The sequence below is a fragment of the Lepus europaeus genome, chromosome 3 (assembly GCF_033115175.1).
Source record: "Lepus europaeus isolate LE1 chromosome 3, mLepTim1.pri, whole genome shotgun sequence".
Lineage (NCBI taxonomy): Eukaryota > Metazoa > Chordata > Mammalia > Lagomorpha > Leporidae > Lepus > Lepus europaeus.
The window spans coordinates 37,236,292-37,263,711 of NC_084829.1; the positions used below are offsets into that span (position 1 = coordinate 37,236,292).

General features: G+C 59.9%; 1 protein-coding gene across 2 annotated transcripts in view; it reads right to left on the reverse strand.

The window, feature by feature from the left end:
* The window catches only part of CPNE5 (copine 5), an 83,869-nt gene that overhangs the window by 25,703 nt on the left and 30,746 nt on the right, over positions 1-27,420 (reverse strand). The window contains exons 4-11 of one of the 2 annotated variants that reach the window (XM_062187471.1): positions 23,130-23,233; positions 21,586-21,625; positions 21,343-21,419; positions 19,680-19,739; positions 17,760-17,810; positions 17,453-17,516; positions 4,540-4,643; positions 349-453 (exon numbers count right to left, since the gene is read on the reverse strand). In XM_062187471.1, coding sequence (XP_062043455.1) covers positions 349-453; positions 4,540-4,643; positions 17,453-17,516; positions 17,760-17,810; positions 19,680-19,739; positions 21,343-21,419; positions 21,586-21,625; positions 23,130-23,233 — 605 coding nt within the window. The remainder of the gene's footprint in view (positions 1-348; positions 454-4,539; positions 4,644-17,452; positions 17,517-17,759; positions 17,811-19,679; positions 19,740-21,342; positions 21,420-21,585; positions 21,626-23,129; positions 23,234-27,420) is intronic. The other variant, XM_062187472.1, reaches the window with a different exon arrangement.

Sequence of the window (27,420 nt, forward strand, 5' to 3'; positions counted from 1 at the left end):
CTAGCACATTGTAAGAGCAGTGCTGTGTTGATCAAAAAGCCCCCCGCTGCTGGCCACAGGGGGTGCACCTGGGATCCCAACCCCAGGGTGCAATGGCAGGGAGCTGCAGCTGGTGAGGACAGGTGGCTCTGACCTTAGCTCTAGTCACCCTCCCCCGGCTGCACCTCTCCAGGCAACGATGGAAGACAAGCTGCTGTGGGCACCGAGACACCCATCTGGGTTGCCCTGGGATCCTAGGCACCCCCCATACCTCCAGCCTTGGGAGGTGGGGTTAGGAAGAGGCCCCAGGAGGCCCCGGGTGGGGAGACCCTGGCCCGGTGGGGGGGTGGAGCTGGACACTCTGCTCACCGGTCGTAGTCCCCATTGCAGAGGGCTCTCACGGGGATGGAGAAGGTCTGCCACACCGGGTTCAGGGTGTTCTTCATGACCTCCGTCTTGTGGCAGATGGTGAACCTGGCCGAGAAGGAGATGGGAAAGGCTGTCAGGTGTGAGCCCAGGCAGGCGGCCCCCAGGGCACAGAGGAGCTGGCTGGTCACACGGCCTGGGGCCAGGAGGGCTCCTGCACAGAGGACAAGTCCTGGGAGAGCGTCAGGAGACCTGGGTCCCAGCTCCCGTTCTGGGCCCGCCTGCCCCGATCGGGCCTCTGCCTCCTGCCCTGGAAGCCCGGGAGCTGGCCTCTAGCAGGGACTCCCCGTCTGAGAAGCGTGGGTGGACGCTCAAATCGCAGGGGAATCTCAGGGTCCGGGTGTGGCTATCGCTGCTGCCCCAGCCCCGCGCATTCTCTCCCCAACCACTTCCATCTTCACGGCTCACCCCTCGCCACCTTGGAGTCCAACACCACCCCCATGAAGCCCTCCCTGACCTCGCTCATCTAAGACACACCCCAAACCTAGTCCTATGACCCCACACCCCCGGTCTCGCTCTGTGTCCCCTCTTTCTTTCCATCGCATTTGTCACCAGTGGACATTTTGACAATGTCCATTTTCTTCCTTGTCTACTCTGTGCTCCGTCCCCAGCAGGTGAGTTCCCCAAGAGCGAGCATTTCTGTCCTGTTTGGTCACTGGGGTATCCCCAGGGCCCGCCACGGTGCCTGCCAGTTAGCAGCTTTTCAACCATATATATATATATATATATATATATATATATATATTTTTTTTTTTTTACAATGAGCCAGTAAACAAATGTATTTCTGCTGGCATTCCAATCCAGGAAAATCAAAGCTTCTGACTTAGACAGTCACTAAGTCTGGATCCACGACCCTGCTTAGCAGACTGAAAGTACCGAACTGGCTTGTCCCAGCTGGGCCACCATCCGGCGGCCCTGCCCACTCCCACCCCTGCCACCCAGACGGGCAGCTGGCAGGAGCTGGGCAGGGGGCTGGGGGGCTAGGGGCTGGGCCCTCTCCCGGAGGCCTCCCAGCGCCCGCCCCAGCTACACCCCAACTTGGAAGGGTCACAGGGTGGGCCCACACAGCCTGTGCGTCTCCTCTCCGGCAGGTTTCAAGTCAAAATGTCACTCCTGTCACTGTCGCTCAGTGTTCCTCCACTCTGCTGTTTCTCGCCCACCCGCTGCCGTGTGCAGAGACACGTGGGAGACCTCCCCACATGCACCAGAGCTGGGAGCCAGGGCAGCAACGGGGACAGGGCAGCAGGGGCAGGCAGGACAGGGAGGCGGACTGCGGTGGGGCTGGGGGGCCCGGGGCTGGGGGGCGATGGTGGGGAGGCTCCTGTCGCACAGAAGTCAGACGGCTCCAGGTCCCGCACGCAGGAGGCCCACAGGCCTGTACAGCCTCCCCAGCTCCCCCATGTCTTGACCCACTGGCCTCTGTCTCTCTCCCCCCCCCCCCCCCGACTTCTGGCCAAACTCTGCAAAGCTATGAGCCCACTGCCTCTCTGCGCTTTCTTCCTGGACCCTGTGCAGTTGGTTTCTGGCTCAGACACAAACTTTGCTGAAAAACGGTTTTCTTTACGCTCTCCCCACCCCCATCGCCAAGTCCACAGGCCCCTGGACCCCCGTGCTGCACTGGCCAAGGAGGGGCCCAGGCCCCGGTCCCGGGGAGGGGGGGGAGGCAGCTGTGTAGCCCTGGGCAAGTGCTTCCCCTCCCAGGGCTGCCAAGAAGCTGCGGGGATGGGGGTGGGGTGGGAGGGAGGTGAGGACGGGGCTTCCCACAAACAAGGAAGCGGAGACCTGGCTGCCACATGCCACACCACCCAGACAGTGGCCCCCAGCCACATGCACTGTCCAAGTTACCCAAAATGAAATGCAAAGCTCAGGCCCTCCATCACACTAGCCCCATGTTAGTGCTCAGTGGCACACGTGGGCAGTGGTGACCAGGCTGGGCTGCGAGACCTGGAAAGTAGCCATCATTCTAGAAAGTTCTACTGGGTTAGAGATCGCCCAGAGTCACTTGGGTCCTACCTGGCAGAGCCAGGCGGGGCCCAGCAGGCAGCTGAGCAGAGCGACTCTGCCCTCGGAGTGCCACGCCCCGACTGCAGGTGTGTGGCCCGCATGGCTGTCTCCAGGTCCCCTCCCTGGCTTCCTCCCGTCCGCCTACCTCCTGGTGGTGTCTCCCCAAACCTTCCAGTCTCCTCAAGCCCTTGGGGAAACACTATTCCCCCCAGCCCAGCCTCTGTCCCTTCGCAGGTACCTGCCCACTGGCTGCCTCTGGGCCAGTGTCCACTCCACCCCAGGAGCTCCAGTCCACAACTCAAGAGAAACCTGCGCCTGGGCACAGCGGTAAAACACTGCCTGGGACACGTGCACGCCGCCTGAGTCCCAGCCCCGCTCCCCATTCCAGCTCCCTGCTAATGCACACGCTACGTGGGTCCCTGCTCCCCACCTGGGAGACCAGGGTAGAGTTCCAGGCTCCTGGCCTGGCCTGGCCCAGCCTCAGCTGTTGCAGGCATTTGGGGAGTGAATCAGACAATGGAAGAGGGGTGTGTGTGTGTGTGTGTGTGTGTACTTTTCACGTAAAAGGAAAAGAAAGGAAGGAATGATGGGTGGATGGATGGAAGGAATGGAGGAAAAATGGGTAGCTTTAAAAGAAGGAAGGAGGAAGAGAGAGAGAGAGAGAGCAACTTGCTCCTACATAAACTCATGGCTTCCCCCACCTGACCAGCGCCTTTACTCTTTCAATGCTCTGGTCCCTGGGGCTCTGCCACCAGGGAGGGGGCTAGGACTCCGGTCCAGGAGCCAGGTCTGCCCCATGGGGTCTCCATGCTGCCCCCTGCCCCCCTCAACATTGCCACCGCCAGCTCAGCGCTCAGGGAACCTCCCACCTCCTCCCGTGTCAGTCACGAGCCTCCCCCTCTCCCCACCCAGCCATCCTACACCTCCTTGGTGAGAACAAGGATTTGCAAGCCCCTCCCACTTCCAAATCCCTCTGCCCCTCCCGGCCAGAGGCCAGGCGACCCCCCTGCGACCTCCCACCCTTCCCCCTCTGCCAGCCCTGGCCTCTGGCCACGGGGACACTCAGCACCTCTCAGGCCCTCCCCTCCCCCGCTGTCAGTCAGCCAGGATTATTTAAAGAAATCCTGCAGGGAGTCCTTCCATGAGACAAAGCACCCTTTTGTGATGCAAATGAGCACACCTAATTTCCCTTGTTTCTGCGTTCAGGTTTAAAAATCAGTTTTCCATGGAACTGCACAGCCCTCCTCCGTACCTCTCCCTGCCCCCCAACACGCACACGCACACGCACACGCACACATGTGCACACACGCACAGACCCAGAATGTCCTAATCCATGGCGTGTGACGGCTTCCTGCCCCTCGCGCATCTGCTGGGTGCACACACCTCTCCAGCCTGTCAATCAGCCACGCCCCCACCCCTGCCCGAGGGGTCCCTCGCTCTTCTTCATAGCCTGCCCCCAAGATGGTCCAGCAGCCATCACCTCCCTGCCCCACCATTTCCTGCCTCTACAGCTTCCCGGCCAGAAGCCACAGCCTCCCAGAACCCTACTGCTGAATACAGACAGACCCCAGGCCCAGAGAGGGTGCATAACTGGCCAGGGTCACACAGCAGGGTGTTCCCAGGCCCTCAGCCCAGGATGGCTTGCTGGGTGTAGTAGGGACCCACGTTTGCCAGTGTTGTGGATGCGGCCGGCACACTGTGGGTGGCTTCTAGAATAGAGAGGCGAGGAGGAAGTTCTGACACTGGGAGCTGTGCACGAAGCCTACGGCGGAGTGTGGGCCGGGCAGGCTCCAGCTCCGCCGAGCTGGGTGTGCAGAGCAGGGGTGGGTGTGCGGCAGGGTAGAGGGGCGGGGCGGCACGTGTGGAAGAATGAGGGGGCTGTCAGAGGGGTTCTGTGGGGACCGGGCCCCTTGTTCCTGCCCCAGCCCTGTGTTTGCCCACTCCCCTCACCGGCCCCATCTGTGTGGTCAGGGCGCTACCCTGAGCTGACCCCTGAACTCTGCAGCAGGAGTCTGGTGGGAGGGGCGGCTGGAGGTGGGCCCAGGCTGCCCTGCCCAGCAAGCCCTGGCACACGGCCCAGGCCCAGACGAAAGGGAGAGCACACAGGGAGTGGGCGCTGCCCGCACTCACGTGCCGTCTTCGTTGCTTCGGTAGAAGACCAGGAAGGGGTCGGATTTCCCGAAGAAGTCTTTCTTGTCCAGCTTGTTGGCACAGAACTGCATGGTGGCCACGTCCTGGAGGAAGGGAGGGGGCGATCAGGGGAGGCAGGCGAGGGGCGGAGGTGCCCAGGGGCCCGGGCCCCAGCGAGCAGGAGGCTGCCAGGTGCCAGCCCTGGTCACCAAGCGTCTTCCACGTGCCCAGTAGCCACTCAGGTGCCAGGCCTAGGCTCTCTCTCTGGGGGCTCTCTCTGGGGGGCTCTCTGGGGGCTCTCTGGGGGCTCTCTCTCTGAGGGCTCTCTGGGGGCTCTCTCTCTGGGGGCTCTCTGGGTGCTCCCTCTGGGGGCTCTCTGGGGGCTCTCTGGGGGCTCTCTCTGGGGGCTCTCTGGGGAGCTCTCTCTGAGGGCTCTCTGGGGGCTCTCTGGGGGCTCTCTCTCTGGGGGCTCTCTGGGGGCTCTCTCTCTGGGGGCTCTCTGGGGAGCTCTCTCTGAGGGCTCTCTGGGGGCTCTCTCTCTGGGGGCTCTCTCTCTGGGGGCTCTCTCTGGGGGGCTCTCTCTCTGGGGGCTCTCTCTGGGGACTCTCTGGGGGCTCTCTCTGGGGGCTCTCTGGGGAGCTCTCTCTGGGGGCTCTCTCTCTGGGGGGGCTCTCTCTCTGGGGGCTCTCTGGGTGCTCCCTCTGGGGGCTCTCTGGGGGCTCTCTCTGGGGGCTCTCTCTGGGGGCTCGCTGGGGAGCTCTCTCTGGGGGCTCTCTGGGGGCTCTCTCTGGGGGCTCTCTGGGGGCTCTCTCTCTGGGGGCTCTCTCTCTGGGGGCTCTCTCTGGGGGGCTCTCTCTCTGGGGGCTCTCTCTCTGGGGGCCCTCTCTCTGGGGGCTCTCTGGGGGGCCCTCTCTCTGAGGGCTCTCTGGGTAGCTCTCTCCGGGGGCTCTCTCTGGGGGCTCTCTGGGGGCTCTCTCTCTGGGGACTCTCTGGGGACTCTCTGGGGGCTCTCTCTCTGGGGACTCTCTGGGGGCTCTCTCTGGGGACTCTCTGGGGGCTCTCTCTCTGGGGGCTCTCTGGGGGTTCTCTCTGGGGGCTCTCTCTCTGGGGGCTCTCTCTGGGGGTGCTCACTCACTTCATCCTCAAACCTCAGGCACCGGCCGGCAGGTGCAGCAGTGCAGGCAGGGGAGCAGGCGGACTCTGGAGCTGGTCCGACTGGAATCCGTCTCTGCCACTCTGCCCCAGCTGTGTGACCTCCACCGTGGGCAAGGGAGGTCCCCCCTGGGGCCTCAGTTTCCCCCCAGGGCTGGCTACGGATGCGCTGCAGAGGGCTGCTGGGAGGGCTAAGTGTCCTCTGCCGAGCGCAGGCCTGAGGCCGCCCCCATCTCATTATTGCGTAGCTGGGGAAGGCAAGGGGACAGCCCACAGCTCTGAGCTAGGCCCACAAGGCCTCGGCACCCCAGCTGGGCCCAAGTGGCCTCGGCACCCCAGCTTCGCCATCCCTGTCACACCCTGACTGGCAAGGGCCCCACCCAGCACGCGAAGGGACCAAGGCCCGGTGAGCCACTGAGAATCCCCAGGCTCAGAGCAGGGAGCAGCTGCCCCACGCTCATCACACAGCTCTGTGCGTGACCCCCGGGTCCGGTTCACTGCCTCAGTTGACCCATTGCACACCCCAGGAGCGCAGACGTGTCCAGGCCGGAGTGAGAACACGGGCCCTGCCCTTCCCAGGCCCCCAGGCTCTCAGCAGAGCCACCCCAGGGCCTCTTCTCCACTGGTCCCTAAGGCAAAAGTCTTACAGTGGGACGTGCTCAGAGCTCTGCCTCCGCCCATGCCTCCTGCCTCCAGGTGGGAGCGATGAGGTTAGTGACCCTCGGCCCGGGGTAGGTGAGATGGAACTGCCAGTTCCCATGAGTCGGAAGGCTGAGCCGTGGTTGTAGGGGTATAACGGGGTCGGAAGCTGGGGATTGGAGAAGTGAGGTCCCTGCTGGGGACTGGCAGCGCCCCTGCCTCCACGCCACCCCCTCCCTGAAGTGGCGCCAGGTCCCCTTCCCCGGCTCTTCAGGAGCCGGGCTTGGCTGGTTGACCTGGGCTGCAGGTGCCTGTGTACACAGAGTTAGCAGGACCAAAGGCATTGCAGACGGGGTGGCTGGCTCCGGACGCGTCCGGGTCGGGATGGCTTTGAGCGCCTCTCCCATCGTCGCCCTCCTAACGGGGAGAAGGAAGCTGGATTGGGGGCTCCCAAGGCCCTGGGAGGTCTAAGAATCCTGGAGCCTCCATGGAAACCTCGGATTTCAGGCCTGGAATAAGAGCATGGCTAGGTGGGCAACAGGGTGCAGCGGGTTAAACTGCCATCCTATGACAGGGCGCTGGTTCCAGTCCCAGCTTCTCCGCTTCAGATCCAACCTGGGGGGCTCTCTCTGGGGACTCTCTGGGGGGCAGCAGGTGGAGGCTCAAGTGCTGGGGTCCCTGCCAGGTGTTCCAGGCGCCTGGCTTTAGCATGGCCATCCCTGGCCATCGTGGACATTTGGGGAGTGAACCAGTGGATGGAAGATCTCTCTCTCTCTCTCTCTTTCTCTCCCCTCCCCTCCCTCCCTCCCTCCCTCCCTCCCTTCCTCCCTTTCAAATAGGAGAAAACAAATAAATAAACATTGTTAAAATGTGAGAGTGCATGGTTGACTCACTGAGCCCCTGCCGAACACCAGGCGCTATGTTAGGGCTTCCTTCATCCTGCAAACAACTCTATGAAGTAACTCTCCCCAGTTCCCCATTATACAGAGGAGAAAACTGAGGCTTTTAGTCATGTGCCCAAAGTCACACCGTGAGCAATCCAGGCAGTCGGACCCCAGAGTTTGCACTCTTACCCACCCAGAAAAGCATCTAAGGCGTGGAGGGGTGGGGGTGGGGTGGGGGCACGCTGTCCCCACAACAAAGTTCCAATCCCATCCCCTGCTCGATGGAGGGAACGCTGGATGGGGCTTCCCTGGGGAGCCCCACCTCGTGCTCTGGCCACACAAGCTGTGGGCCCAGCGCAAAGGGAACGCGGGGGGCCTTCTGTCCGAAGAAAGTAGAGAAACGTCAAGGTGGTGACGCAGCAGGGCACTAAACCAAGCACAGAGCCGGCCCCCGCTCCTTCCCACAGAGGCAGGTGCGTGGTGTCCGAGCACCTGAGACACGAGCAGACCTGCTCAGGAGGGCAGCCGGGGGAGCCCCAGGGAGGAAGCTGGGGTTCCAAGGTGCGGTCCCAGCTCCGCACGCCCTGGAGCAAGTCCCTCAGGCTCTCTGAGCCTCCCCTCTGCTTCCCGGTGTGCTGGGCAGGCTGAGCACCCCGGGGCTTTGAAACCCCATGGTTTACGATTTGGTGCTGGAGCAGCCAGCCAGCCGCTGGGGGGCACCTAAACAGCCTATCCTTGGGGGCAGGGCTGCCACTCAGGGTCCCTCCAGCCTCCCCAGCACGTGGGCTGCTTGTTGTCACAGTGACTGCTCACATATATGGCAGTCACCTGCGTGACAGGTAAGCAGCACTGGCTGAGCGTAAGAAATATGCGCGTGCGTGCGTGTGCACACACACCCACCCCTGACACCCCTAAAACACACCACATGCTCCTAGGAGAACCCCTCAGGGCCCTGTCAAATCAGGAAGGGGGCAGGAATGTTAGTAAAAGTAAATACAAGAACTGGACAGACCGTGACTTCCAGGGCCGCTCAGCGCTCCACCGAGAGGCCACCGTCCTGGCACAGCACCTGGCTGAGGACCACGCGGCCAAGCCATGGGCCAGCCGGGCAGCCTGGGGCAAGGGACTTCACCTCTCTGAGGCTTGCTCACATGGAGAATGGTGTCCCCCGCGAGCCTGTTGGGGAGACGTGTGCCTGAGGGGCCGGCATATGCCGGGCTCGGGTGCTCAGAGCCGTGCCGGCACAGGGGCCAACTCTCGCCCAGGCACTCCCACTTCTGGGTGGAACCACTGCTGTTTGCCTACAAAAATGGCAAAATATGGGGCCAGCACTGTGGTATAGCAGGTTAAGCCTCTGCCTCCAGGGCCAGCATCCCATATGGGAGCCGGTTTGAATCCTGGCTGCTCTACTTCTGATCCAGCTCTCTGCTATGGCCTGGGGAAGCAGAAGAGGATGGCCCAAGTGCTTGGGTCCCTGCACCTGTGTGGGAGACCAGGAAGAAGCTCCTGGCTCCTGGCTTCAGATAGGCGCAGCTCCGGCCGTTGTGGCCAATTGGGGAGTGAACCTGTGGATGGAAGACTCTCTCTCTCTCTCTCTCTCTCTCTCCCTCTCCCTCTCCCTCTCCCTCTCCCTCTCTGTCTGTAACTCTGCCTCTCAAATAAAAAAAAATTTTTTTGACAGGCAGAGTGGACAGTGAGAGAGAGAGAGACAGAGAGAAAGGTCTTCCTTTTTGCCATTGGTTCACTCTCCAATGGCCGCCGCGGCCAGCTCATCGCGCTGATCTGAAGCCGGGAGCCAGGTGCTTCTCCTGGTCTCCCATGCAGATGCAGGGCCCAAGCACTTGGGCCATCCTCCACTGCACTCCCGGGCCACAGCAGAGAGCTGGACTGGAAGAGGAGCAACCGGGACAGAATCTAGCACCCCGACTGGGACTAGAACCTGGTGTGCCGGCGCCGCAGGCGGAGGATTAGCCTATTGAGCCGTGGCACCGGCCTCAAATAAATTTTTTTTTTAAATAACAAAATAATCTGGTTCGACATTCTATGTGCCAGGCATGTTTTAGTATCTATTCATTCAGTTGGTCTTTGCACCAACCCCATGAGGTAGACACTGTTATTGTCCCCATTTTAAAGATGAGGAAACTGAGGCACAGAGAAACCAAAGCCCTTGCTTGGAGCCACACAGCTAGGGAGAGGAGCTGGGATTGGAATAGGCAGTCTGGCTCCGAAGACTAATAACTGAGTTTCTAAATGATGCCCTCCAATCAAGATTAAGTTTAATCATGTCCTGCAGCCTCTGATGGAGAAGTTAAAGTGTGAAATCCATTTCAGAAAGGCTTCCATGCAGAGAGAGAGAGAGAGAGAGAGAGAGAGAGAGAGAGAGAGAGGCTGGCTCTGAGATTCAGCTCACTGGAAAAATCCACCCGTGTACAGATACGTCACTCCCCGCTTACAGCAGCTACGTGAGGCGCTGCTCTGGACTGGGGGCTTATTGCATTGTTCAGCCTGGTCTGCTTTGCCCAACACAATCCAGGGCCAGCAACATTCGCCAGGAGCCCCCAGTGGGCAGCTGCATTGCTGTGCCACTGCAGAACCCACAGGTGGAAGGCAGACCTTCAGAGAGACTTCTAGGCTGCGCCCAAGTCCCCAGCGCCAGCTCCCTCCCTGTGGGCAGGAGTCGCTGAGACCAGGGAAGCCTCGGCAGCCTGCACCTTTGAAGGCCGCCCCGACTTAGCCACAGGGACAAGGCTTCTGCTGCTCCCCTCGCACGATCACCCGTCTGATCCCTCGCCCAGAGGCTGGGCCCAGTGGCACCTGGAGCAGCACCCTGGGCCTGCCTGTGGGGCCGTCTAAGCACAGAGAAGAGAAAGCAGCTCCCCGCAAGATGCAATTTCCTGCAATTTCTGCCTTTCACCCTATCTTTAAAAAAAAACCTATTAAGTTCTTCTAGAACAGCAGGATTGCCTCAATTTGCATCTCTCTGAATGTTAAGCAGGCTTCTGGGGAGACTGCAGCCTTCAGCCTCTCTCCCCAGGGGGGCCGGGCTCCTCCCACCTTCGCCCTCCTGCTCAGGGAGAGAGCTGTGGGGGTCCGAGGTCAAGTCCAGAAGCGGGCAGGGGGGCTGAGGGCTGGCAGTGGGGGACGAGAAGGCTGCTCTGGCGTGGGTCTTGCTGGCAGCCCCCAGGGTCAGACCAAGCCTAAGGTAAGTACAGAATTTGAGAGGCCCTCACACCCTCAGTCATCAAAGCTAATATTCTAATTCATTATTTTAAAAATTGAAACCAGAGGGCAGGTGTTCTGGGCAAAGCCCCTGCCTGTGATGTAGCCCCGCCCCGTTTCCTGCTAATGCACCTGGGAGGCGGCAGGTGTTGGCCCAAGAGCTTGGGTTCCTGCCGCCCATGTGGAGACCGAAAAGATGCTCCTGGCTCTTGGCGCTGGCCTGGCCCAGCCTTGGCCTTTGAAGGCATTTGGGGGGGTTAACCAGCAGATGGAAGATGCCTCCCTCTCTCCCTCCCTCTCTCCCTCCAACACTTTGCCTTTCAAATAAATACATTTTAAAGATTTATTTATTTTTTATTTGAAAGGCAGAGTTACTCACATAGAGAGAGAGAGGCAGATAGAGAGAGAAAGAGAGGTCTTCTATCCACTGCTTCACTCCCCAAATTGCTGCAACCACCATTGCTGTGCCAGTCCTAAGCCAGGAGCCAGGAGCTTCTTCCAGGTCTCCCATGCAGGTGCAGGGGCCCAAGGACTTGGACCATCTTCCACTGCCTTCCCAGGCCATAGCAGAGAGCTGGATTGGAAGAGGAGCAACCGGGGCTCAAACCAGCACCCACAGGGACGCCAGCACTGCAGATGGCAGCTTTTACCTGATACGCCACAGCACCGTCCCCTACATAAATACATTTAAAAAAAAAAGTTGAAGAATTCACAATCAATGCAAAAACCCATGATGAACCAAATCTCAAGATTACCAGTACAGCTATTTTTGCAAGGGAGGCCTGAGGAATCAGTCCCTCGCCCAGGGCCACACAGTGGTCCGCGTGGCATTTGGCCTTTGACCCGGAGCTCCAGCCCCTGGCCGCCGTGCCCGGCCATTCACGGACCTTTAAACACACAGAGCGCGGCACCATGGCCACGGCTACCGTCCTCTTTTCAAAATCGGCTGGAGTTTCCAAATCTGCTAGAATTAGTGCAGGGTCCCACTTAGAAAACAGGACGATCTCAATTAACAAGTAGTCTCACCAGCTGGACCGGGTGGCCCTGGGCAGCAGGGGGCTGACCTGGAGCAGGGTCTCTAGGGAGGGAGCCAGCACTGGGCTTGCTGGGCCCCCATGAAAGCCCCCAGCCTAGCACAGATGGTGGGCAGGGCAGCTGGAGGGGGAGGCCGGCGCGGCCTGGGCGTATGCTTGGACTGCAGTACCCACGGCGAGGAGGCCGAGCCGGCCTCTCTTTGTTGTCACAATGACCAACTTCCCAAACAACCTGACCCGTTCTGCATCTGTTGATTTGCTCATTCAGAGGCTGAAAACCCCAGACTGGCCATTTTCCCTCCCGCTCGCTCCCTGATTCTGTGCGTCTGGCGTGCTAATCAAGACCCACCAGCTCAGGGGGTTAAGCGGCTGCTTGCGAGGCCAGCGTTCCGTATCAGGGCACGGGTTCAGGATCCGGCCACCCCACTTCCCATCCAGCTCCCTGCTAATGTGCCTGGGAGAGCAGCAGAGGATGGCCCAAGTCCTGGGCCCCTGCACCCACGTGGGAGACCGTGGCTCCTGGCTTCCGTGTGGGCCAGACCTGGCTGTTGTGGTCATGGCCAGTGAACCAGCACAAGAAAGATCTCTGTCTCTGTGTGGCTCTGCCTCTCAAACACATAAATAACTCCGTCAACTAAACTTCGAGAGACAAATGGAACAACTAGAAGCTGAGGGTGCTTGCTGCAGTATTGTTTCTATTGTTCCCACAAGAGGATGGGTCCGTAGGTTACGGCCCACCCACATGATAACACGCAGCTACGCAACACGTGCAACACAGGCAAATGCGGGCCATCAGACCAGGCGCCCTCTTACACCAATCAGAAGGGAAGAGGATGCACACGGACACCGAGGAAAAGGCCTTGGAGGGGAAGCACGTGAAGATGCCCACCCACGTGATGTCTGTGTGAGTTTTTTCTGCTCTAATTTTCTGTGATTTCCAACTCGTCCATAAAGAACATCATTTTTTCTTTTTAGCATCAGGAAAAATGCTTCCATTTTCTTTTTTTTTTAACTGGAGGTATTATTTCTAACATCAAAACATTACAGGGGCTGGTGCTGTGGCGTAGCGGGTAAAGCTGCAGCTGCAACACCGGCATCCCATATGGATGCTGGTTCGAGTCCCGGCTGCCCCACTTCCGATCCAGCTCTCTGCTGTGGCCTGGGAAAGCAGTAGAAGATGGCTCAAGTGCTTTGGCCCCTGCACCTGCATGGAGACCTGGAGGGAGCTCCTGGTTCCTGGCCTTGGACCAGCTCAGCTCTGGCTATTAGGGCCATTTGGGGAGTGAACCAGCAGATGGAAGACCCCTCTCTCTCTCTCTTTCTGCCTCTGCCTCTCTGTAACTCTGACTTTCAAGTAAATAAATAAAATCTTTTAAAAAATAAATTACCAAGTGGGCTTTTAAAGGGAAATATTCGAGTGCGGGTTATTTAGGGTGTGGACACGTGTCGGCTCCAACTACTCCTCAGCATCAGCCCTGCTTACACTTGGTCAGAAGACCACCGCCCCTCCTCCACTCCCCTTTATGTCTTCCTCCCTCCCAGGCCTCTAGCCCCGCCCTCGTCTCCCGCCTGAAGGCCCGGCTCTTCCTGCAGCTTGCCTGGGCTGTCAGGATTCCAGGCATCAAACTTCTCTGCTACAAGGTCCCACACAATTGGCCTCTACTCCCACCATCCCCACCGCTCTAACCCATCATCTACCATCCTTCCCAACCCCAGGGCCTTTGCACAGGCTGTTCCCTCTCCCTGGACCATTCTCCCCCAGGTGGTGCCAAGGGTTTCATTCTCTTATCTTTATACAAATATTACTTCCTAAAGTTTGTGAGAAATGGAATTAAAAGATAAGCTTACTTTGGTGCAAAAACATTGAAATCCATGTACATAAGTCTTCAAAATTGTACATTGGAAATGGAAAATGAATATTGTAAAAATGACTAGCGTACGTTGTGGTGTAATGGGTTAAGCCACTGCCTGCAGTGCCGGCATCCCATATGGGTGCCAGTTTGAGTCCCAGCTGCTCTACTTCCGATCCAGCTCCCTGCTGATGCACCTGGGAAAGCAGCGGAGGATGGCCCTGTGCTTGGGTCCCTGTACCCACGTGGGAGACCTGGATGTGGTTCCTAACTTCAGCCTGGTCTGACCCAACCCTGGCTATTGCAGTCAGCGGGGGAGTGAACCAGCGGATGAGAGATCTCTCCCTGTAACTCTGTCTTTCAAATCAATCTTTACAAAGAAAGGAAGGGAGGAAGAGGGTGAATGGGTACGCCATTGCTGGGGACTGGTGCTGTGACCCACACTCGATTAGAAACTCCAGGAGCCAGGGACTGGGGCAAGTGTGCTTACTCCCTGACCTGCAATGCGTGGATTACAGGAGCAGGCTGGTGACCTCTCGGGCGCAGGGAGGCCCCCGGGTTAGCAATGCTGTGAAGCTTCAACTGCCTTGGCTTACGGGAGGCAAGGCAACCCCCTCGGCTGGCTGGACAACGGGGACCCTGCCTGGGAGGTGGCAAGGATGTGTCGCCCCCAACCAGGAAGTCTGAATTCCAAAACAAGGCAGGTGTGGGCGCCCAGCAGACACAGAGGGAGCCCAGGGTCTGAGAGGCAGAGGGCTGCCCGCCCTAGGCAAGGACCCCACCCCACCCCCTGCAGCCCCAGCCACCACTGCTCAAGTGCCGATGGACCCCTGCACCTGGAAGGCGGTGCTCTTAGCCGCCCAGCCCCCCACCAGCCTCCGCCAGTCCCAGGGGAGACTCATAAGACAGTGGACGAGAGTCCGGGTGAACTCAGTTCCACGCTATGCTGACAGCAAGAGTGCTGCTGTGGCGTTGCAGCCCGCCCTGCAGGAGCCTCCACTCAAAATCTTATCTTGGCAAGGGGGAGGGGTCCGCCGCGCCCCTCTGCCAACCTCCCCCCACCCCTCTGCCGGAGCAGGGACCTGGGCAGAACGCAGTCCTGTGAGCAGGAAGCCCGCTCCCGCCCGCTTCCTTTAATCCGCCCCCTGAATTTGGAGCTGGAACGGCAGACGCAAAGCTGTTCAGATGCAATTATTTCGATCCAGCCAGATGCAGGGGAATTAGTCCCTTTTCCTCGCAAGTATTCTAGGGAAAGACAGCTCAGCCAAAGATGAGCCAGAAGAAAAAAGAGCTGAGGATCTCAGGAGGGAGAGGGGAGAGTGCGCCTGAAATCAAGGCGCCATCCCTGGGTGAGGAGGGGGGGCAGTGGAGAGGGAGGGGGGGGCCCATCCGGTACTGAACCCAGACTGGGATCTCCTCAAAGGCAAGGAGCCTTGCTAGAGCTCCCAATGTCCAAAGCACTCTCACTTTTACTGACTTTGTAAGTGACCACCAGGGAGGACATCCTGAGCCGGGCCAGAGGCTGGGGCGGGGGCGCGCGGGGTGGGGGGCATTTGAAATTCAGCTTCAAGGAGCTCAGAGTCCACCTTTCCCAGGCACCTGGGAGGCTCTGTCACCTTCCCCATCTACTTCTACCCTCGCAGCAACCCAATCGGCCCCAGTGCACAGGGAGGGCGCTGGGATGTGTGCGCTTAGCTAGAAGTTCTGTTCTATCCGTTCTACAAGCCCCACCCGAGCACCCCGGCCAGCCAGCGGTGGCCACAGCCGCAGGAGTGCGGCTGAACGTGTCATGGACTCCTGCATCGCACATCAGAGCGCCTGGGTTGGAGTCCCAGTTCCACTGTGGATGCCAGCTTCCTGCCAGTGCACGCCCTGGGGAGCAGCAGGGGTGACTCGGGAGTTGGGTCCCTGCCACCCACATGGGAGACCTGGGTGAGTTCCAGACTGCTGGCTTCAGGTGGCAAGGCCTGGCTGCTGTGGGCATCAGAGGGAAGATCTCTGTCCACCCCTGGGCCCCGGGTTGCTCTGTCTTTCAAACAAATAAACTGGAGCTTAAACAAAACAAAACAGACCCTTCTTGGGACGCCCTGATCACACATCAGGTCCCAGCCCTGCCAGTTCCAGCTTCAGCAGGGAGCTGGGCCACTGCAGCCCACGTGGGAGACTCACATTAATTCCTGGCTCTCAGCTTTACTGGCCCAGCCCCAGCTGTTAGGGGCAGTCGGAGAGTGAACTAGCAGATGAGAGAGCTCTGTCTGTCTCCCCCCACCTCATGTCTCTCTGTCTCACACACAAATAAAAATTTTAGAAAGACATAGGCCCAACTGGCCGTAAACCAGACTGCCGGGGTTCTGTGTGACTTTGGACAAGTCACTTGACCTCTCTGTGCATCAAGTTCTTAATCTGTTAAGTACAGACCACACTACAGCAGACATGATCCATTATATATTGTAACACATCAGATAAATAAATCACGTAAATCACGTGCCGTGGGTGGCCCAGAATAGCTGCTCAACCAGTGTTAGTCAACACTACTGTAGCTCTACCCCTAGCAGTTCTCAAAGTGGGGACCAGGAACCCTGGGGCCGGGGGGAGGGTGTTCCATGAGGCCAAAACTATTTTCATAATGTGAAGGTCTTCAAAAAGTTCATGTAGGGGCCAGTGTTCTAGCACAGAGTAAAGCTGCCGTTTGGGGTGTCCACACCCATACAGGAGTGCCTGGTTCCAGTCCCGGCTGCTCCACGCTTCCAATCCAGCCCCATGCTAATGGGCCTGGAAGGCAGGAGATGATGGCCCCAGTCCTTGGGCCCCGGGCCACCCACATGGGAGACCCAATGGCTTGGCTTGGCGACGCCCTGGCTGTTGTGGCCATTTGGAAAGCAAACCAGCAGATGGGAGGGGTGTGTGTGTGTGTCTGTGTCTGTGTGTCTGTGTGGCTCTGCCTTTCATATAGATGAAAATAAACTTTTTAAAAATGTCATGTAAAATATGTACTACGTAAAAGCTGTATGTGGGTTTCCATATTTTTTTTTTTTTTGCACCAGAATAAAGCTTATCTTTTAATTCCATTCCCTCACGAACTTTCGGAGTCCCCTCCATACGCCCAGGCAGTGTGGCGGAGGTCATTGCCAAGGGCGCTGCATGGACCGCAGAGCCGGCCAGAGCGCGCCAGACGCTGGAGAGCGCCACAGAAATGTTAACCGAGGCCTCTCCTCGCCGGAGGACCGAGGACCGTCACTTTTCAAAAAACGTGTTGCGTTAACCCATGGTGGCTTCAACTGCTGTCGTGTTCCAGTGAAATGACAAACCCGTTTTTGGAATTTTGTTTTCAATTCCTAACCTGGCACGTACGGAGAGCTGACAGAAGAGTTGCCCTTACTCCTCAGAAAAGCTCGTGTCCCCCCCGCTACCCTGCCCTGGCGTCGCCCCCTCGCCTCCTCCTCTCCTGGCCATGTTCCCACCTGCGGCTCCCAGTTCAAGCCCAGATTCTAGAATCGGGCTGACCCGGATTAGAACCGCGACTGTGCCGCTCCCTGCACTGGAGCGGGTGACTCTGCTCCCTCTCAGCCTACTGGGGAACACTCCTGGAGCTACCTCTCAGGACGATCGATGGCCAGGACGGATGCTAGCTTAGGCACAACGCCCACCTCTCAGCAGACAAGAACCATCGCCGCGGTGACGTCCCACGGTTACCAGCCGTGGGGTCGGCCCTTCGCTGCCCGCCTCTCCTGCTTCTCCAAGACACAGAGCAGCAAAGCCAAGGGCTGCCTGGGGTTACATTCGCCGGCTTCCCAACACACAGGCACTCTCCCTCCCTCCCCCCCAGCCCAGAGATAAAAGTGAAAAGTGACGGCTAAATGTCAAGTGCCCAGGCTCGCTGCAAGACTGAAAAGGCCCCTTGGCTGCCAACGTTCCTGCCAAGGCAGCCTTGGCTGGAGGACAGGAGGCGGGGGAGTGGGCAGGGGTGCTGGGCCCGTTCCTCCCGCCCCCTCACCTCGCCCAGGTCTCAGTCTGCTCACTGCGAGGGGGAGGGGGCGCCAGGGCAGAATCGGGCTGCCCCTGGCTCCCTCCAGGCACACACGGGCCAGACACAGAGCGCCCCCCACTCCCCCGCAGGGCTCACCCTGCCACTCACCCTACAGTTGCTGAGCTCCTCGGCGGACAGGATGATGGTGCCACACTTCTTCCCTGGGACACCACTGGGAGAGAAGAGGGAAGAATGCAAAGCCAGACAGGACAGAGCCACACCTGAGCTTCCTGAAGCTGCTCCTCCCGCCCCTCCCCTGCCTCAGCAAAGCCCCTAAGGAGACAGAGGGCCCCTGAGACCCTGGGCACTGCTTCCTGGGGGCCAGGCCCCAGCCTGGGCCGCGCCCCGCCCTGCTCCCTGGGCCACCTCCAGGGAGGGCAGTGTCTCCTAGCATCACAGACGTGTCCAGACTCACCCGGAGGCTTCGGGACCAGGGGTTCTCAAACTTTCCATCCATAGACCACTTCTGCGGGCAAAAGACCTTGTGGGCTCGCCACCCCCGCCCCCCTGCACCCAGCTGAGCCCAAGTCCCAGAGCGGTGCAGCTCGGAGCCTGTGGGGTTCACCACCCACGGCAGGGAGGGCAGCATAAAGGGGAGTAGAGGCAGGCACGCTCCGTGGAGGAGGGGAAGGGCCTCGGCCACCCCTTCTTGAGTTCCTCAGCTGCGATCTCCCTGGGCATGAGTGAGAGACCACAGCCAGAGAGGTTGGTCCCCTCCGGAGAGCAAGCGTCCAGCCAGCGGCTCCAGCCAGGAGCACTGCAATACCTCCTCCCTGGTCAGGCCGGACACCCTCCCCCAGGGACCAGCCCACAGCCCGCCAATGATGTCTGGGCCTAGGCCAGAGGGGGTCCCAGTGCAGCCAGGGGCCACCAGCAGGGGGCAAGCAGCTGCGGGGCTGTGGGCTCACTCCCCCACTGCACTGAGCCTCAGTACCCTTGCCCATGAAGTGGACATGACTGCAGCCCACCCTTTATTAACAAGCACACGTGATGCCCACACGGAGGGGCCCTCGGGGGCCATCACTGCCTGCGTTGCACTTCTGCATTGCCATGGTGCAAGGCCGGTCCTGCCCCAAGGCAGCCAGGGGCCACCAGCATCTGTCCGTGGAACTCACTTTGAGAACCACTGGTGGGGTTCCTCCCGGGGCCAGAGGTTGCAGGGGAGGAAGCCGAGACAGCCCAGATCTCTCTGGATCCGGGGAGCAGAGCAGGGTCCACCTGGAGCCTCCCCGGCTGCAGGCAGGAGGCAGCGGCCACCAGCGCGCCCGGAGCTTGGCAGCTGAGAGACTGCCCAGAGCCCTGCCCACCCGCTGGCCTGCTCCCCGTGGTAGTGAGCCAGGATTTGTTTGACCAGGGAGACAGAATCCTCGACGCCGGCCCCCTCCGCCCGGCTCTCCATCTGTTCCCCTCCTGCCTCTGAGTCCTTCTTCTATTTCCGATCTTTCTTTGCCTCCTCTCCAGCCCCAGCCTGCTCCCGCCCGCCTGGCCTCCCCGCCCCTGCCTTGGCTTCTCTCCTCTGCCTCTGCACGCTCTCACGCCTGTCCTCTCTCCAACTGCCGCTCATCCACTCTCCTTGTAGACTGGCGGCCACACTCGCCCTGGGCGGCGAGCATCCCTGGAGACCAGCCCAGTGGCCAGGACCCCAGCGCCTGGGGCTCTCGGAGAAGCCAGGGGAGCGCCGCATACCCAGCCATGCCCTTCTGCCACAGGGCCCTCCAGGAAGCTCCCACAAAGCAGTGCCTGCCCGCTGCCCTGCCTGTAGCAGGCGTGGGAAGCCAGCGTGGGGACTCGCCAGCCAGGGGGGAGGCATGGGGAGGGTTTGTTGCCCCCATTTGCAGGAGAGCAGCCAAAGCACACAGGTGACAAGCCCAGGTAAGGGGGGGCGGGTGTTCAGTGGGACCCAGTGTGCTGGGCTGGCGGCTGGTGGTCAGCAGTGAACAAGGGAGCTGAGGGGAAGTGGAGTGAGGGGCCAAAGAGCAGGGAGGAAAAGTGGGGGGGGGACCCAGCCCAGGGAGAGAGGAAGGGAACGGAGAGCGCAGGCCCTGCTGACCCCTGGAGAAGCTCCGCCCTGCCCCCCATGGTCCCAATAGAATGGAGAGGGGGACATGGGGAGTTGGGGGAGTGGGGGGGGGGTAGGATCTCAGGATGCTCAAGCAGCAGGCTGGGTGCAGGGAGGGGCCAACTGCACAGTGGGGGGCTCCATCCAGGGCACCCAGGTCTCTGTGGGGGCACCCAGGACCCTCCCTGCCCCCTGGGCCCAGACTACTCAGGGTTCCCCCCGCAGAGTTGGCTGTGTGTTTGAGGGCTCTGGGTCCAGAGCCGACTGGTGACTCACCCGTTGGACACGGCTGGCATGGGCTTGCCCGTCCTGGCATTCAGGCTGAATGCGCCTATCCTGTGGAGAGAGAGACAGACAGTCCCTGTCACCAGCCATCTGCCCCATCCGGAGAGGCCAGAGCCCCCGCACCTGCGTGCCTGGAGCCCGGTGGCTGATCCGGCATTCCCTGAAGCAGGACGGAAAGGCCCGCCCCGGGCCAGGCGACAGGGAGCTCTTCCGCACAAGCTACTCTCAGAGTGGGGTCCGCGGAGCAGCAGCGGCAGCCCCCCGGGAATGTGTTAGCAAGGGGGGCTCCCAGGCCCCTGCAGCCGCTGGATGGGAAATAAGGCCTCCTGCTGACCGGCACCACCTGAAGACCTGCTGGGGCCTCCACGCCCAGGCTGTGACGGGGCAGACGGCCAGGTGGCGCGTGTCCTGGACTGGTTCGTGTCCTGGGCTGGTTCGTGTCCCCCACATTCCTGAGCAGAAGTTCTCACCTCCGGCCTGAGAATGGGGCTGTACTTGGAGACAGGACCAAGGCCATGAGGGTGCGGTGGGGCCCTGGGTGGAGTCTGACTGCTGTCCCTTTAAGGGGAACTCGGGACACACACACCCTCCCCACGGGTGCAGGGGACAGGCGGGGGCCATCCACAAGCCACGCAGACAGACCTCTGCAGAAACCTTCGCAAATAAAAAGCGTCAGGGACGTGTCCCAGGACGGGGGAGGCCGGAGCAAATGTGAGCATAAAATTCATCTCCTCTTCCCTGCACAGTCCCTCAACTCCTACCAGCTTCCGAGTGCCCCAAAGTGTAGCTTCCCCCACACCATGCTTGATAAATGATCAAATGACAGCTCTTAGGATTTCCTGGGAAGTCAGATGAGACCTTATGGGGGAGGGGCAAGGAGAACTTTCTAGGAGCCCTAAGTTACCACACTATTACTGGGATCACAGAATAGGGCCTAGGAGACAGGCTACACACACACGTGCACACACGCATACATACATGCACATGCATGTGTCTATGTGTGACACTCATGTATACACACATGTACATGTATGCACACACATATGGGTACACACACACTGATCACAGGACCATGTCCAGCGGGAATGTGGCAGAAGCACGGGTGGGGCTGTGCCTGGCCCGGCCTGATCCCCCTGTCCTGCCTAGCTGCTGCCTAGGTGGTGCCCCAGGGGCTTCCTGGGACACAGGTACAAGCGCCCTCACCCCAGCACCCAGCCAGCCCTGGCTGGGCCCTGAAGTCACCCTCAGGCTCCGCTATGAGAAGCCTTGGAATTCCTTACCCCGGAGCCTGCTCAGAGGAAAAGCTTCCCCTCGAAGCTCCTGGGGGTCCTACATGCAGACTGCCGGGGGAGGGCAAAAGCGCACAGGGCCAAGGCGGAAACAATGGGGAAAAGCGGAGGACGGGGCCGTGTGAGTGCCCTGCTCTCCCAGGCGAGCGCTCGCTTCAGCAACAGGCTGGGAGCAGGAGTGGACTGGACAGCGTCTCAGGCCTTCCCGAGCACCTGGGGCTCTGGGCACTCAGCCTGCGTCCCTCCACGGTCACAGGGCTAGACGTCCTAGTGGGCAGGGGCTGTTCTCACTCCTCCCTCTGCAGACCGGCCCTCAGCAGGGTGAGCAAGAGCGTGTCCGTCACTGGGGAAGCTTCTACACTTACGTGAGGGGCTTCTCCAGGCGGCTCCCCGGGGACCCCACAATCTCTCCGAGGGTGCAGAAGGCCTGGCCCAGGAAATCCTGTATATCCAGGGGACAGGGAGACCAGTGTCACCCTCGAAGCTCACAGCCATCCAGGCTGTCCCATCCCCCCGCCCCAGAAGCCCAAGGGCCCTGAGGCCCACCCCCAAACACAACGGTGCAACAAACTCCCCGGCAACACTGGGCAGTCCCCGTCGGAACTCACGTGTTTGGATAAGTCGGGGCTCTTGGAGTCAACGTCGTATCTGCAAGGGAACACAGGGACACAGTTAGGGCAGCTGGGGGCGCTCTGCCCAGGTCCCCAAGTTGAGTCAGGGTCTTGGTGCACACAAGTGTGTGCACACACACCCTCCCCCGCCACCAACAGGCTCCAGCTCAGTGGATCTTTGTCGGAGCCACGGCTGGAGGGCACAATGGGAGCCTCTGGTGCTGGACACGTCCTGTCTCTCGATCCGCTACGTGGACGGTGGCCACATGGTGTAAACAGCTAGCCACGTGCATCACGGGTGGACGCTGATGGCTGTGCCCCTCGCTGTGCCTAACCTTGCTCCAAACGGAAAGACAAGAAACATGGGCTCTGCCACCCTGGCTGGCTCCTCACTCCCAGTTTTCCGTCTTCCTGGCCACAGCTGGCCCGCCCCAGGAGCTCAGGGCTTTGCCTCTGACCTTTGCTCCCTGTTTCGCCTTGTCCAGGTCCACCCAGCCCGCCTCTGGGCCTGGTCACCCAAGGAGGGGAGGCATTGACACCTTCCCCAAAGCTGTGAGCAGGCAGCCTGACCCTGCACCTGGGCTTCTCCACTCCCCTGCAGCCCCCTCCCTGCAGCCCCTCCCCTGCAGCCCCTCCCCTACAGCCCCCTCCCCTGCAGCCCCTCCCCTACAGCCCCTCCCCTACAACCCCCTCCCCTGCAGCCCCTCCCCTACAGCCCCCTCCCCTACAGCCCCTCCCCTACAGCCCCCTCCCCTGCAGTCCCTCCCCTGCAGCCCCTCCCCTGCAGCCCCCTCCCCTGCAGTCCCTCTGTCTGTTTCTCAGCCCAACAGCCCTTCTGGGCCCAGAAGACTCCTGCCTAGGGCCACCCACCCGCTTCCCAGCCGGCTGCCCCCTGCACTTTCTCTCCGAAGCGTCCCTAGGCCCCTTCTCTTCAGCGGGTAGCTGATCCCCCCCAACTTCTGTTCCTCCCACCGCTCCGTCCAAAGTCTTTTCCTTCCACTGTAGTTTGTCCTCAGTCCCTCTGAGCCAAGCCCCCTTTTTCCCACCCTGCCCAGTTTCTCCGGGACACAGAACTTTCTAACCATGCCATACCCCCTATACACGACAACACAACTCCCCGGCCTGTTTGCCCAACCCAGCTCACCCCTGAACTTGAACATCACAAGAGGGCTCTGTCCATGTTCCTGATGAACACACAGATGCCTTGGGTGCTATGGCCCTGTTGCCTCTGCACGAGGGGGGACTGGAGGGGACCTCTGCCCAGGACGTACTCAGGCAGGGGACAGGATGAGTGGGGACTCCCAGTTACACCAGAAGAGGTAGAGCCTGGAGTCGCCCCAGTGGACACTCCCCATGGCCAGGAGCTCACACTTCGCCCCCTACTGAATGCAGACAAATGTGGTACCTGCTGTACCATGCCCTGGTCAGCGTGGGGGAGACTTCTGCAGCTGTCACTTTTATCCGGGGCCAGCCCTGGCTCCCCCTCCTTCCCGGACACAGCCCTGCCCCGCCCCAAGCACTGGGCGCCGCCATCCACTCACAGATCGAAGCGGAGGTTCTGCTTCTCCTCGAAGAAGTAATCCACGACGAACTTGCGTACAAAGTCAGGGTTGAGCGTGTTGTCGATGACTTCGGTGCGGCCAAACTGCAGGACAAGGTGGGCGTGGAACTTGGGGCCGCGCCAGGGGGCGGGGCGAGCCCCAGGCTCGGAGCTCCTGCAGCTACAGAAGCCGGGCCTCTCTGGGCTCCTGACCCCCGTCTGCCCCTAAGCAAGGCAGAAGCACCTGGCCCTAAGGATGGGAACCAGGCACATCGCGGCTCCAGCCTACCTGTGCCTCCACCACTTCCTGCCTCACTGCCTTTGTGATGCTGTGCCCTGTATCGGCCTCCCCATCCCTGCCAACTGTGAATGCTGCCTCCTGCAGGAAACCTCCCTGATTTCTCTGGGCCTGCACTGAGCTCGCGTCCACCCTGTGACCAGCACTCCTCTCTGACTTACTTGATGCCCCAACCATAAACACAAGGGCAGGGATGGAGATGGTGGGAGGTGGCCTCCTGATGGAGTCCCCCAACCTGGAGTTCGTGCCCTGGTGCCATGCTTTGCTCACAAATGTGGGCAGGACCTGGACATTCGGCTAATGAACAGAGTATTGCACAGGAAGTCCCAGGACGTCGCTTGCCAGCTTGGGTTCTAAACGACCGTGACTTCCATCTCAGGGCCCTGCTCCGCCTTGCTTGCTCACTTGAAGGCCGGCTGCCAGGTTGTGGGCTGCCCTGGGGGGACAGGGCGGGGCAAGAAGTCCAGGGAGGCTCAGGCCAGCAGCCAGCGAGGAATCCTGGCTGTCACTCAGCTGCCCACAGGAGCCTGGGTCCTGCCAACAGCTCTGAGTGAGCTGGGAAGCAAATCCTGCCCTGCTGAACCTCGAGGTGGCTGCGGCCTTGCCTGGCACCTGCCCTGCAGCCCAGGGGAGATCCCGAGCCAGAGGACCCAGCAGAACCGCACCCAGGTTCCTGCCCCAGCAGCGTGAGCCGCCGGGTCCTGGGGTAACTTGTCACCCAGCCATAGGTGACAAGGCAGGGATGTCACTTCCTTGGCTTCCCTGGAAGCAGATACTCTGGAATTTGGGGCGCAACAGACTCTTGATTAGCTGAATGCCTCTAAGCTCCCTGATGCCTGCAGGCAAGTCACTGTCCACCTCTGGGCACCAGAGTCACTGGACAGACTGCAGGCCGCACCCCCGGACGCCCCTGGCCAGCGGTTTAGAGTGCGGCCTCAGAATCTGCATTTTACAACATCTCCAGGTGCTGCGGAGGCTGCCGGTTTGGGGACCCCAGTTTGAGAACCACTGGACGAGACTGCGATGCACCGGCCCCGAGTTCTCTCTCTGTGCGGGCAGAGTTCCAGCCCAGCCGTTCCACCCAAGCAGTCCTCGTTTACATCTGTCAGTGCACTGGACGTTTTGGCATGAGCATATCTCAGAAAAGAGGTGTGGCAGGGTGGGCGTCTGGCGCAGCAGCCAAGATGCCACTCAGGACGCCTACACCCCGTAGTGGAGGGCAGAGTTACATAGAGAGAAATACAGAGATTGAAAGAGAAAGAGAGGAGAGAGAGAGCGATCTTCCACCTGCTGGTTTACTCCCCAAATGGCTGCAATGGCCAGGGGTCCAAGCACTTGGGCCAGCTTCCGCTGCTTTCTCCCAGGAGCATTAGCGAGGAGCTGAATCAGAGGTGGAGCAGCCGGAACTCAAATCGGTGCTCATATGGGATGCTGGTGTTGCAGGCTGCTTAACCTGCTGAGCCACAACACCGGCCCCCTGGTTTCTCCATTTCTGATCCCAGCTTCGGGCTAATGCTCACCCTGGGATGCAGCAGGCGATGGCTCAAGTGCTTGGATCCCTGCTATCCATATGGGAGACCAGGATGGAGTTCCGGGCTCCTACTTTCAGCCTGGCCCAGGCCTGATTGTTGCAGGCATTTGGGTAGTGAACCAGTAGATAGGAGAACTCTCTGTCTCTCTTACCTCTCCTAATTTTTGAAATAAATAAAACAGTGGCCAGCACTGTGGCATAGCAGGAAAAGCCACCACTTGGATACCGCCATCCCATATGGGCGCCAGTTCCTGTCCCAGCTGCTTCACTTTTAATCCAGTTCCCTGACAAAGGCCTGGGAAAGCAATGGAAGATGGCCCACGTGCTTCAGCCCCTGCACCTGCGTGGGAGACCCAGAAGAAGCTCCTGGCTCCTGGCTTTGGGCTGGCCAAGCCCGGCCATTGTGGCCATCTGGGGAGTGAACCAGTGGATGAACGATTCTCTCTCCCTCTCTCTCTCTCTCTCTTTCCCTCTCTCTCTCTCTCTCCTCTGTAACTCTTTCAAACAAATAAATAAGAAGAAAGGTCCAGTGTGAAACCTCTGTGGGGGAATTATTCAGCCTTAAAGGAAAGAAATCCTATGACACTGCTACACTATGGACGAACCTTGGGGGTTCTAGGCCGGGTGAAGCAAACTGGTCGCCAAGGACAAATTCTGCGTGACTGCACTCAGTGAGCATCTAAGGGAGCCGAGGTCACCGAGGGTGGTTCCTGAGCTGGTGCTGTGTGAAGGGGCAGAGCTTAAATGTTGCAAGAGGAAGAGTGAACCTGCTTCAATAGGTTCTGGGGCGCCTAACACCACCGCGCGGTGCACGCCCACACGGTCACGGCGTCATGTGGTCTTCAGCACGGTGAGAAACAAAGCACACAGTTTCTGTTCCATGTGCCCTGTGAAGGAAGGGAGGGGCCCGGAGACTCGAGGCAGAGACAGGCAGGTGAGAAACAGCTCATGAGGATTGCGACTCCCTCTCTGTAAGCCAGCGTGCTTGTTTCGGCTGGAGGAGTCATTGCCAAAATTACAAATTCATCCTGAGGGTCAGTCTTCCTGCAGCTCTCTGCAGTCCAGGAAAGCACCAGCACAGCACCAGGGTCACCCAGGGCTTCGCCTGCGGTCCCGTGCTACCCTGAACCAGATTAGAAATGTCCCAGGGCTGTGGCGTAGCAGGTAAAGCCAGCACCCGCAGTGCCAGCATCCCATATGGCGCCTGTTTGAATCCAGGCTGCTCCTCTTCCTATCCAGCTCTCTGCTATGGCCTGGGAAAGCAGTGGAGGATGGCCCAAGTCCTTGGACCCCTGCACTGCATGGGCGACCTGGAAGAAGCTCCTGGCTCCTGGCTTCGGGTCAGTGCAGCTCTGGCCTGTGTGGTCATTTGGGGAGTGAACCAATAGATGGAGGACCTCTCTCTCTCTCTCTCTCTCTCTCTCTCTCTGCCTCTGCCTCTTTATAACTCTGTAACTGCCTTTCAAATAAATAAATCTCTCTTTTATTTTGGACAGGCAGAGTGGATAGTGAGAGAGAGAGACAGAGAGAAAGATCTTCCTTTTTGCCGTTGGTTCACCCTCCAATGGCCGCTGCGGCTGGCGCATCGCACTGATGGGAGGTGCTTCTCCTGGTCTCCCATGCGGGCACAGGGCCCAAGGACCTGGGCCATCCTCCACTGCCTTCCCAGGCCATAGCAGAGAGCTGGCCTGGAAGAGGGGCAACCAGGATAGATTCCGGTGCCCCGACCGGGACTAGAACCCGGGGTGCCAGCACCGCAGGCTGAGGATTAGCCTGTTGAGCCACGGTGCCAGCCCAAATAAATAAATATTTAAAAAAAAAAAAAAAGAAAGAAAGAAAGGTGCCAGGGAACTTTCTGCTCAAGGCCACATGGGGTCACCAAGGGCCTTCTGTCCCTCACCCCTCATCAGGGCACCTCGTGCCAGTCAGCCCTGTCTGCTGAGTCCCGCCTCCTGCTGCAGGCTGGCTCAGGCCTCCTCACTGTCCCACCTCCACGACGGGCACAGCCTCCGAGCGCGTCTATACAGGCCACTTCCTAGCTCCCGAGGCCTCAGCTCCCAACTCCTCCCTGCGCACCCAGGACCCCCGCCCCTCCTTCCCCCGCACATCTCCAGCATCCCAGCAACTGCCCTTGCCTGCTCACGCAGCAGGACCCAGCCCTCCCTCACTTCCCAAGCTTGGGACCCCCACACACCAGGCTCACAGCCAGGGATGACGGCAGCTCACGGTTACCGAGCACCTACAGCGGGTCACACTACTACACAATGCGTTTGTAGATTTCCCCACTTTACAGATAAGCAATGACAAGCACAGAGAAGTTAAGCTGCTCATTAAAGGTTACACAGTGGGGCTGGCTCTGTGGCATAAGGGGTAAAAGCCACTGCCTGCAGTGCCAGCATCCCATATGGGCGCCGGTTCAAGTCTCAGCTGCTCCACTTCTGATCCAGCTCTCTGCTATGGCCT